This window comes from Alligator sinensis, unplaced genomic scaffold (assembly GCF_000455745.1).
Source record: "Alligator sinensis unplaced genomic scaffold, ASM45574v1 scaffold1153_1, whole genome shotgun sequence".
Lineage (NCBI taxonomy): Eukaryota > Metazoa > Chordata > Crocodylia > Alligatoridae > Alligator > Alligator sinensis.
Window position 1 is genome coordinate 463,136 of NW_005842549.1, and position 11,608 is coordinate 474,743.

Genomic DNA, 11,608 nt, shown 5'->3' on the forward strand with positions numbered 1-11,608 from the left:
TAGGGAAAGGGTCTGATAAAAGGATAATTATTATAAAGAGTACAATGAAATAATGGTAAGGGGTTGCTGGACAATGCCACCACAATATTGCATGTAGAGAAGTTAAGTGGAGTCAGCAGCAGAACTTGACTGAGAACCAAAGGGCTAAATCACAAATAGGAGTGGGCTCAGGTCCTTCTACCTTTAATGCTGAACTCAGTTAGGTCTAATCTTTCCTGTGTTTTACCTACAACAACTTTTCCTTGGAGGCTTAACATCATACTTGGAGCTGCTGAAAAAAAATGTAATGCTGGCCTACCATCAAGAGACTTAATTAAAGGTTTTTGAGCAGTTTGACCTCTGCAGATAAATAGTTGCTAGGGAAGTGCAAAGTACTATCATAATTATTATTATTATTATTATTACAGCACAGGCATCATGAACAGGTAATATAGGAGTTAAAGCAGGCAAGGGGCATGACTTGTTCTGCTTCCTCTTTGATTTCAGTCTTACATAAAAGCAGTAATGGAGGAAGGTATTGATGGATCCTTTCTGTAACTGAAGACATGAGACCAGAGCCATATGCACCACCTCCCTATCTTAATACTAGATGTTTTGGAAGAAGCAGAGCTTGTCAGAGTTGAGTCCTGTAGGTAGGAGGAACAGTGGGTTTCCAACTTGCTTGGCTGTGTTATTTTATAGTAATGTGGATACAGCTGAGAAGGTGAGTCAGTCTTAATGTTGCTAGCTTCATCTGCATAATAATGATCAAGAAACCAGGTTCCTCCTGCCCTCTGTCATTAGGGTACTTACTTGTGGAACAGGTACATAAAGTGGTGACAATCACCAGCATCCTGGAATGTGATCTTGTCGCAATTCCAAAAGTAATTTACAGGAGGCTAAAGGGGGGAGAAACCCTTGTAGACAAGGTCAAGTGCATTAAAGTCTGTCTTCATAGGGTCTTACCTGCAGTCCCTCAACCCAGCCCTCTTTCCTGCCTGAAGCACAGGGTTGGACCCTAATGATCTACCAGGTCCCTTCCAACTCTAGAAATCTATGAAATCTATGAAAATTGGTGAAGTGGCAAGTTAGTGGTAGATCCCTCATCAGAACAAAGAAACCAGCCATGAAGCTGATACAGAATGGGATGAGATGAAATAATTGGAAGTTCTATCGGCAAACCATGAGTTTAGGTCTTCATCTATTAACAGTACACAAAGAGCTTAGTGTCGCACACAAAGTTGGTTCCTGATGTTGGGATTTAATCTTTCCTTTGTGGGAGAAGAGAGAGCTGTAGGGATGCCAATGCTGCCTTATGGGTAACCCTCAGATTTCCTTGCTCCTTCAGAGAATGGAACTGGATCTGCCTGGGCTTTGGTGTCTGTGGTTGATTATCTTCTGGTGACAGACACAAATGAGAGGTTTGTGCTGATTCCTTCAGACCATTGCAGTATAACAATGATGCTTCTGCTGAGGCAGATGGAATCCATTGAGTGGTTTGGGGGGTTTTTTGCCCCAAAACTCAGCTCTGGATCCTCTGCATAATGAAAGCCCACTCCTTGTTCCCTGTATACCTGAAAACTGGGGAACACTGAAAGACTTGCGATTTGGGCTGAAATGGTATTGTGAAGGCTACCAACTTGACCAACACACGAGAGACTGAACCACAGACTTTCACAGATCAAATTGTAAGGTGCTACATCTCAAACCAGGTGATCAAAGCCTCCTGGCTGGGACTATAATGGACTCCCACTAGGGAGATAGGGGAACTTGTAACATTCCCCATTAAATTATGTTGTTGTAAGTCTAAACTGTGGTTTGTAGGTTGAGCCCCTAGAAGTTTGGCTGATTCACTTACTTGTTTCTGGATATTCAGCTGTGTTAAAAAGCAGTTCTGGTTGCTGTGTAGCTTTTTATTGTTAGCAGAACTTGAGAACATCAAAGGGGCCTACAGTTGAAATAAAAATGTCCATTCCCATTGGAAAATTAGCTTCTCCAAAATGGAGTTGTATTTGAGATGGCTCAATGTCTTCTGATTTTATCACAGGCCTCACAGCTATTCCTCCTCAGTCCCCCCATCACTAGTTATGATCATGCTGTGGAAGAAATACACTGCAAAAGGGGAAAACAAATTAGCCTGCATTATACTGATGAGTCTGAAGATGTCTGTAGAGCTGGAAAATTAATGAGGCAGAAGAGAACCTTTTCCAAATAGTAGGAGCTGCAGAGGGAAAATGCTTTGCTACAACCGTGGCCTAAATGTGCTAAGGGACAAAGATGGTGCTAGATGAATTTAGAGTGAATGGAGAATACTTTTGATTAAAAGCAGCCTGCGTGATGCCAAAAAACTAGGCAAACATCAGAAACTCACTCAAAGAGGGGGCGCTAATCTGATGAGTGTTTTAAAAAGTTCACTTTCGATCTGGATCCGATCTTACAAAATAGATTTTGATCATTTCTTTTGGAAGGGGGAGGGAGGAGGTAATTATAATATAACCCAAACCTACCTTGTGTCATTCATGCAGCACACTCTGGGGCACCTTCTCCAATCTGTGCTGCCACCATGTGGTCACCTAATTTCTGCATATTTTACACAAACACAAGTCATCTGCAGTCTCGCATGGGTTCTCTGCTTGTTCACTACAACCTAGTTTTACCCCCTTGCACTTTAGATAACTCAGTTTGTCACCTTTTTATGTTAATCTACTTATATATCATCAGAAAGAAAACACAGTTATTGAAAGGCATTTGCACTATGTTATTATGATAAAAATGGGAAAAAAAGAATGCAACACAGATAAAACATTCCAGATACATTACTGACCAACCTGGATTTTACAAAAATGCCTAATGCTTGAGTTAAAATTCATGAGTCTAACAAATAAGGCTTTCTATCAGGTGAATTTACAGAGATGAGATGTTCTGCTTCTGCGGTCTTTACTCATCAATGTATTCGTGTTTCTCTCAATTCTCAGGAATTCAAAACAAATCTGTTCTGTGAAAGCAGGAGGAAATAAAGAAAAAGTAAAGCTAGCATTCAGGTAACAGTCTGCTGCTTATTAGCAATAAGATTCAAATTCTAGATTCTTTAGGCTACATGCATTTCTTCTCCCAACAAGCTTATCTTCACACAAGCTCAATAGGACTTTAACATGCAAGGTTTGCTTTCCTGGAGATATAAACATTCACACATAGATATTCAGACCAATTGCAATATGAAAAGGTTGATTACAGCAAGTCACCCACCTCCCAAAAATCCCTGTATCAAAATAGTTCTTAGCCTATCATTGAAGACCAACATTCATATTCAAGGATTCAGATTTTGAATGTTTGCAATTCAATCAGCATCCTGAAATATTTGTATTCTCCTCTCTCCTGCCTTCCCATGTGCGAGCATCAGGACTTTACTAACTGATTTAAGCAGTGGCATTTCCAATGTGTCTCTGTATTGAGTTGTCTGGTAAGGATAGGTTGGGGGGAAAAAACTACAAATTAGTTTGGTCAGCAAGTTCCCTTTGATAGCTTTTTCTCTTCATTGTGTCCGAAGGTACTAGATGCACAGCAGCTTCTGGGATAGGCAACAGAAGAAGGTTCATTAGGATATCATACAAGGGAAATGACTCTGCCCACCTATATGGTTGCCCAGCAAGAGACTGCTGGTCCAACAGACTGAGGAGCATACAGGTAACATTATGATGCAACAAAGATCAGCCACCAAGAGAGACAAATGCCTGGAACAGCAGACTAATAATACAGGGCCCAGGTCAGAGGACTCAGAGAGATGGACTGCTACTTTCTCCATGGCATAAAGAATGGAAATATATTAAGTTGCTTGCTCTTTGTTCCACTTCAGGAGCCCGTTTGGAATCTGTTTTTATTAAATAAATTAGGTGATTGCTGTGGTGCCTGAAAGGATGTAGAGGCTGTGTAGTATGCAGGCATGAAGTCTAAGAGGCCCCATGTTACCAATATTATCTGAGAAATCCTCTCCACTGCAAATGTTCCTGTCTGTGGCATCAAATTAGATTAGAGCTGGGCATAAATGTGTTGTTTTCCATGGAACGATATTGACTTTTTGGTAAAAACATGAACATTTTCAGTCAAATGTTTGGTTGAAAACAGGAGGCTTTGATCTGGAAGTGCTGCTGTGGTGCCTCGTAGGAGGACGGTAGCACAAGTGCATCAGACACTCCCTCCACTCCTCCAATGCTCCTCTACGGGGCGGAGCACGTGTCCCATGATGCATTCATTTTGTTTCTTGCTATATCACCGTATACATCCTTGAAGCCCTTGGCTGTGGTGCATTATGGGAAATAGTATACTGACAAATGAGGGCATGAGGCTCCTGAACTCCAGCCCCTGCAAGACACCACGGCATCATTTCCACATAGGTCTTTTTTCCAATGAAAAGTTGAAACTTCTTGTGAATTCCTGAAGCTAAGCCCCATAGCTGACAGGCCTTTAGGCCAGACCTTGGGGCAAGCACTGATTATTTTAGGCATCTTTTCGCTGTCTGGCACTTCAGTGTCATAGTGTCAGATATAAAGGGAGGCAATTCAGGCAGGGAGGAGAAGGCGCTTTAAAACTCACTTCTCCTGGAAGCGGGAGAGAGATGTGTCCCTGAAGCACCTTCAGTAGCCCTGAGGTAGGATGCTTAGACTCTAAATCAGCTCTTGCAGAATTAGAAGCACGCATGCACATGCACGCACACACCAATCCCATCCAACCCTCAGGGGTATGGTTTACATCTGTCAAAAATCTGATGATACATTTAGATTGCTTATGACTCCTTGAAGTCCACTAGGGACCTTGTTATTCCAATCTAGTTAAACTGGGCAGCATGTTATACTATGATGATAGGCAGCAGTACAAAAGCCGAACATAGGCCAAACATTATGAACATAATTTTAGTATCTACTACTACATGTTATTGCAAAAACAGTCTGATGAATTATGGATACCACGTCAATGGGGACTTTTTTATTTCAGATTTCTCCTCGTTTTCAGGCTTTTTTTTTATTCATCAAAAATACAAAAAGATACTTAAACTGACAGAGCTGGTACAAAATTTCCACAGCACAATTGCACAGTGATGTTACAGATTCTTTGGCGTGTTTTGGCATTTAGCATTCTCCAGTTCTCTTCCTGCCTGGGGTGACCCTTTTGACTCCCTCGACTTGGAGTTCATGAACCTCAATCAGGAGGTTTTTCCAACGGCAATCAAAGGTCAGCCCTCAAGCACTTTGAAAACTTGACTGACTTATGAGTTTAGTCCATTACCATGGAAACATAGATGCAAGACGCTATCAGCCAAACTGCTAATGTTGTCCTGAATTTTTGCACTTGATTTTGGCTTTTAAGGTGATCGGAAATAGAATATTGTTTCCGCATTTCCGATGCAAAGGTCCCGAGGGGAATTTATGTAAGAGGGATGTCATCCACATCTCTTAAGTCAGTGCATACCATTCCACAGCAGAACTGCGGGACCTTTTATCTGTGATATTCTGATATAAATGTCACTTGGATTTTATTTTTAAAACATCATTCTTAAAATATTAAAAAATAAGAGCAGGGAGCTGAGATGCGCCATCTTCATTCCTCATCTGATCCATTTAAGAGGGCAGTATGGGAGGCTTGGTCACCTTTCTGCTTCCAGACCCCAAGTCCAATATCCATTTCTCCGCTGATTCTCCTGCACTTCTGGACACAGCTGTAACACACGAACAACAAATCATGGTTATCCAAGCAATTACCCACTGTTCCTGCTCAGTAAGCAAGTAAGATCAGGATGGCAGAACTACATATAAGGACAGAAATGTGATTAAACAGGTTGAGTAGTTTGTGCTGTTCTACCATATTGTACAACTTCTCATCTGTCACTGAGCAGAGTGAAATGTGCCTGTTTCAGACACTGAAACATTTCATTTACTTCTGCAGTGCTGGAAGTACAAATGCAAAGTACTCAGCTGAATGGGCATGTGCTGTGGGGCTGCGTCAGCCTGGTACAGTCACTACCTGGATGAGACAGTCCGTATACAAGTGCAGATGGGATATGTTAGTATCATTGAAATGTTTCTCTGACTTTCTTTTGAGATAAACAGGAGGAAGAATGCTTTTATGGGCAAGACACAAGCCCAGAAGTCAAGTGTGGGGTTTCAATCACTGAGCTCTGCCATGGTTTCCAGCATGACTATCAGCATGTCATTTAGGGGCTGCAAGAGGTACCACCTATACCTGGGCTTGACACGTACAGAGTGGCGGTGGGTAGGTGAAGCCATGCTTCTTGGGGAAGCAGTCCAGACATGCCCTTAATCTCTCTGATCCCCTTCTGCAAACTGGGGATGGAGGCATATTCCAGGCTTACAGGATTGTTGTGAAGATAGATACAACAAAGATGCTGGGGTCCATGCAAGCACCTTATCCATGCAGCCCTCCTACTTCACAGAAATGTATGAAAATCTGACCCCATCCTACCAGGAAATCTCAGAAACCAGAAGTGCAATAAAAAAATCCTGCAAAAATATTTTTTCTTAGGCAGTCAAGATTTTCTGGGGCAGACCAACTCTCTTTTTGTAGTGTTTGGAGTTGACTATTACCTGCCTCAACAGGAGCACTGTGTCTCTAAAACATTACTGTATGTAACTTGCTTTGAAATCCTTGGAAGGAAGTTGTCAAAGACACACAGAGTGCCAGGCACTGTGCATGCCCAGCAAAGCTTTGACTCCTTTATTTAATTAAGGTTTGATTTTTCGGTTGTCAGCTATAGTGCAAAGAAATAAAAATGGTTAGACTTTGAGAAGCAACTTTAGGGGCTTGATTGCTTTGAATTTTCCCCAGTTAGGCAGGTGGCTCCTGCTGACACTGCTTTGAATTCTGTACACTCAACAAATAAAGACGACACCTCTCAGGGTGCCCTGAAATTTAAAGCAGTTGCAGGTAATTAAATCAACTGTGACTTTGTGCTGTGGGCCATGATGTATAGCATCATGCATCCAACTCCACTTGTCTCCTGCACTTCTGCCAACCCCCAGACATACCAGTAAGTCAGAGTGTAGTTTATGGCCACGATGAGAAGAGCAGCTGCATAGTGCCAGAAGAAGCACATGGTGATGAACATGATGTTGCTGTGGTCCTCTTCATTCCAGCCTGGGCCTCCCCAAGGTGGGTACAATACAAACCCAATCTGATAGAATAAAACAATTCATTAGCACTGAGAAAAAAAGCATCCCTGCTGCTCCAGCCTCTAATGTTGCTCCCCTTCACTCTCCCCCACAACAGGGCTTCACTCTGAAATGGGGTAGTCTGACAACTACCCGAGAAGGTGGCTTGCTTTGAGGTAAAGGCACTGGACTCGTACTCAGCAGGGATGAGTTTGGTTCCCAGCTTTGCTGTGAATCTTGGATAAGTCTGCAAAATGGTGATACTAGTGCCCAACCACCCAGGCATGTTAGGAAGATAAATTTAAAGATTGTGAGGTGCTCAAAGTGTAGAGAAGGAGCGCCTAGGAAAACCCATCAAGGATGCTGAGCTGAGAGGCAGTATTCTCTGACACCACTGTATTCACAGAGACCCCACTTTGCAGGAAGCAGTTGGCCTGACAACCTTTGAATTAGATTTATGTTCAAGAAAGGAGGTTCCCACACTGAATCAAGCAGGAGAATGCAGCTACACCCTTGGGCCAACAGCCTCTTGTGTTCCCTTTGACTTAAAGATGCATGTTGAACGCTTTGAAACTACAAGTGCACAAGAAAAACACATCCTTGGCTGCGTTTTCTCAGCATGCAGTGTTAAATGGTCGCTGCAATATCACCCAGCAGCTCATGAGCCACTTTAGACTTGCAGGACTTTCAAACCTTCCACTCCATCAGGGGGGATACCATGGGGTCCATTATATTCAATACTTTTGGAGAAACATTAGCTAGTACAAAATTATGAGAACCTGGCAAAATTCCATTTGCTTACAGTGAGTAATTTCCCCTTTCTGTTTTTAGATGAGTGAGCAGAGAAAAGCAGTGATTTCATTATCAGCCATCATAGGAAATGGCCTGGGGCTAACCAGTTTTAAGGGCAATTTTGCGCAGCTGGGTTATGAAGCATCTACCATAATCTTGCAAGATTATCCATTAGGGACAACTGATTTGTGTGCAATTCATTTCCTCCTTGCACTCTTTCATTCCTCGCCCATCCTAAGGCTGAGCCCCAAAATGAAGCTCAGGGTGTTGAAGCAAAACTAACCTGCCAGAACCACGTTCCCTGAAGGATGGCGAGGCTAGCCCTAAATAGCTCCAAGGTCACATTGTCCCGCAGGAAGACTTCCAGGAAGATGCTGAAGGCCCCACCAAAAATGGCAATAAGCAGCAGGGAGTGGATGTGCTGGTCTAGCATGGGGCGGTGAGCAACGTGGTAATAGAAGAGAAAACCTGTGGAAATCATTACACATTCATCATAGTAGCAACCAACACTTTGCTCCCATGAGTCTTTTCCCTCCATAAATTGCAAAGCACTTGTCCAAAAAAGAGAAGTTCCATTAATGCCATTTGGAAAAACAGGAAAGCTGAAGAACATGGCCACTCAGGTGACGTGGCTGAAGGCACCATACCAGTTCCCAGGATGTGACTGATCACTCTTCCCTCGCTATTGCATTCCTGATATGTTCTGTGCCTCATTAGTTCACCAGTTTTTCCTGGAAAACTGTAGATTGCAATTTTTTATAGCTAAACTTCTACTAACAGGGATTTCGGTGTCCGAGTTGGCCCACGTCAAAGGTCCTGTCACTCACAGGAGCCCCTGTTCTGAATTCTCCAACCCTATCGGGATCGGGAGGAGGAAAATAATCACAAGGAATTCCTAGATACAATGTCTTCACCACAAATAAGTGCTTCGGTTTCACACTGTCATCCTCTTGCCCTGTTCAAGTCGAGAGAAACCTGAAATCCTGGCCCTGACTGTGCAGGATGAGAAAATAGTATTTGTGATGCAGTGAAGTCAGCAAACAGGCTATGTGGATTTGCTGTGTGAGGAGCAAGCAAAGCAGGTGAGACTGACGGTGTCTGGAGTGGAATTAATTACTCTCTGGGGGCGCACACAGCACAGGAACAAAGCTCGAAAGCTGTAATACAAGAGTAGCATCCACTAGCCCGTTATTGTATCAAGTAAACTGAGCTTGTTTCAAATCACAATGCCATTGTCACCTGAGGAATCCATGCTGCCCTCTGGCATGTCAGTAATTGTGAGGCAGTCGCTCCTGAAATAAAGGCCGAATCTTTAGCTCGTCTCTGACAGTTACAGCATGGGCTAGATTCGGATCGGTTCCTCAGGCACATAAAGTGGAGTTAGACAGGGTTTAGCTATAGATGTTCTGATGAGTGATTCAAATTGACCCTACTCCCATAGACACAAAACTCAGTAGGTGCCTAAATCCATTAGGCAGCTGCATTTTGGACTTCAGGCTTCCTAGGCATCAAATTCCCATAGGTGGGACACCTCTTGGTCTCAACAACATGTCCTTATCCTGACTGGCATTGCCAGCCTCTGGCTAGTTACGTTTCCAAGCCTCAAACTACTACTGACACGAAGCAGCTAAAGAGCATAAAGCCACTCGTATTCTCACCCCACCCCAACTACCCTCTCCACAGTCCAACACAAGGACTGTCCTGTACTGAGGGTGAGAAGGCTGATATGCAAAAGCCAGATGGCAGAGGTTCCCTTCTTATTATATGCAGTGGCTGCACTTTGCATCTCACTACAGATGGCCCTTCACTGACAACCCAGGCTTAAATGCACTCTAGCATTGGGGAAATGCCGAACAATATCTACCAGGCCTCCTGCTGCCCATGCTTGCTTCCCCCCCTGCAGCTTCTGCCTCCCCATCCAGCCTCTTTCTTCCCCATTACTGTGAGGTACAGCTCAGCTCTGGCTTGGGCTGGGGTTTCTCCCAGGCACCGAGCTCATGCAAAATCCTTTCCCTGCTCAGTCAGTCAGCATTGCCCACACTCCCACACTGCCCAGACACTGCTGCATGGCAGGGTGAGGGCTGACTTTCCATGTGCGCTGCTCTGGGACAGAGTGGTCCGAGCAGTGTCTGATAGTGCAGTGGGAGACTAGGGAGAGTTTGTGAAAAATATGCAGACACTGAGGGGAATGGGAGGAGGTGCAGAGGCTGGGGGTGGCGGTGTGTAGGTGTTGGCGGCGGGGAGGAAAGCTGCAGAGGGAAGAAGTGGGTGAGGCAGAGGGCAAGGGAGCCACCTAACCTCCCTACCCCAGCTTTTTTTGCTGTACCATTGGGCAGGGGGAATTCAAGACAACTCTCCAATACCTATTTCTATACCTGGTAAATAATAACATTTATAAATTTTCCATACATAGAATCTAATTATAGGGGGTAATCTTATATTTGAGTAAATATGGTAATTAACAGTTTATTCCAGTGACTTTGTGTGTCAGTTCTCCTATCCCTTAGTCACTAGTGGGATAAGAAAAACACAGTTATTAAAGAGCTTTATTATACTCGCAGGTAGAGATTTTCAAATGTGGCTAGAGGATATGGATGCATAGATATACAGTTCCCATTGGTTTCCTTGAGAATGTGTCTAAATCCTCTAGGCCACTGGTGCCCATCCTTTTGGCTCATGGGTCAGATGAGTGAGGTGCAGGTGGTCCACAGGCCACATCCAGTTTGCAGATTAACTCATACATAGATTTGGGACCCCACACCGAGTCCAACCCCACATGCTGAGTCCCACCCCACGCGCTGAGTCGAGGACCACCAGGAAGCAGCCACGTGCCAGATCCAGCCCCATGTGCCGGGATGCTACTAACCTTCAACAAACACAGCAACAGAAAGCATGAGCCGATCTAGTCCCAGGGGCAGTTTGAGTGGGGAGTACGAGAGCACATCCACAACGCCTGAGATCCCATAGAACAGATACATGGTTGTGTGCTGCCAATTTGCTAGCTTCACCCAGCCGTGTTCCTGGCTGCTGTACAGATGCATGTGGGGACCATCGGGGACAAACTGCTCAGCTAGCATCCCTGGAAAAAGACACACAAAGGGTGACACTCATGTGTAGATACAACACAATACATTGCAACTGGGAAATCCATTTCACAATCCTTACCTACTAAGGCACAGATGATTTTGGCTGCCCCTTCAATGACATCCAGGCGCTGGTAGCAGTGGTTTCTATGGCACTTTCTGTTCAACTTCTGGCTGATATACTTGAATGAATATTTCACAGACCACCAGAGTCCAAAGAGCAGGAAGAAACTGCCCGGGAGGGCATGACCTTTGAAATTTGCCATCTCCGTCAACTTCCTAGAGCTAAAAGGCAAAAAAATCCAGGGTAAGGCTTGACCTCCCCAACAATGCCAAAAAGCACTGCCTGAGCACCGGGGGAGGAACAGAACCCAAAAAAATCCCATTTGTTTTTACATTATTTTAGACTCCAGCATTTTGCTTCTTTTGCATTTTAAATAGCTGCTGCACCACAGACCCATTATCCAGAGCCGGTATGGTCCCCACACAGCCGACGGAAGCAAGGTTTTCTCTGGCTGAACTCACTAAGCTTCATTCGGTGACAGATAAACTTTGTGTACCGTGGTTAGTATGAGACAGAGCTATTTTCAGCAG

General features: G+C 44.1%; 1 protein-coding gene across 3 annotated transcripts in view; it reads right to left on the reverse strand.

Annotated features, from left to right (window-relative positions):
* Positions 1-4,939: 4,939 nt before the first annotated feature.
* The window catches only part of LOC102373085 (transmembrane protein 45B-like), an 18,552-nt gene continuing 11,883 nt past the window's right edge, over positions 4,940-11,608 (reverse strand). For all 3 annotated transcript variants that reach the window (XM_006032146.2, XM_025213808.1, XM_006032145.2), the window contains exons 2-6: positions 11,097-11,299; positions 10,798-11,010; positions 8,215-8,399; positions 7,017-7,162; positions 4,940-5,689 (exon numbers count right to left, since the gene is read on the reverse strand). In XM_006032146.2, coding sequence (XP_006032208.1) covers positions 5,572-5,689; positions 7,017-7,162; positions 8,215-8,399; positions 10,798-11,010; positions 11,097-11,280 — 846 coding nt within the window. In that variant the 5' untranslated portion in view covers positions 11,281-11,299 and the 3' untranslated portion in view covers positions 4,940-5,571. The remainder of the gene's footprint in view (positions 5,690-7,016; positions 7,163-8,214; positions 8,400-10,797; positions 11,011-11,096; positions 11,300-11,608) is intronic.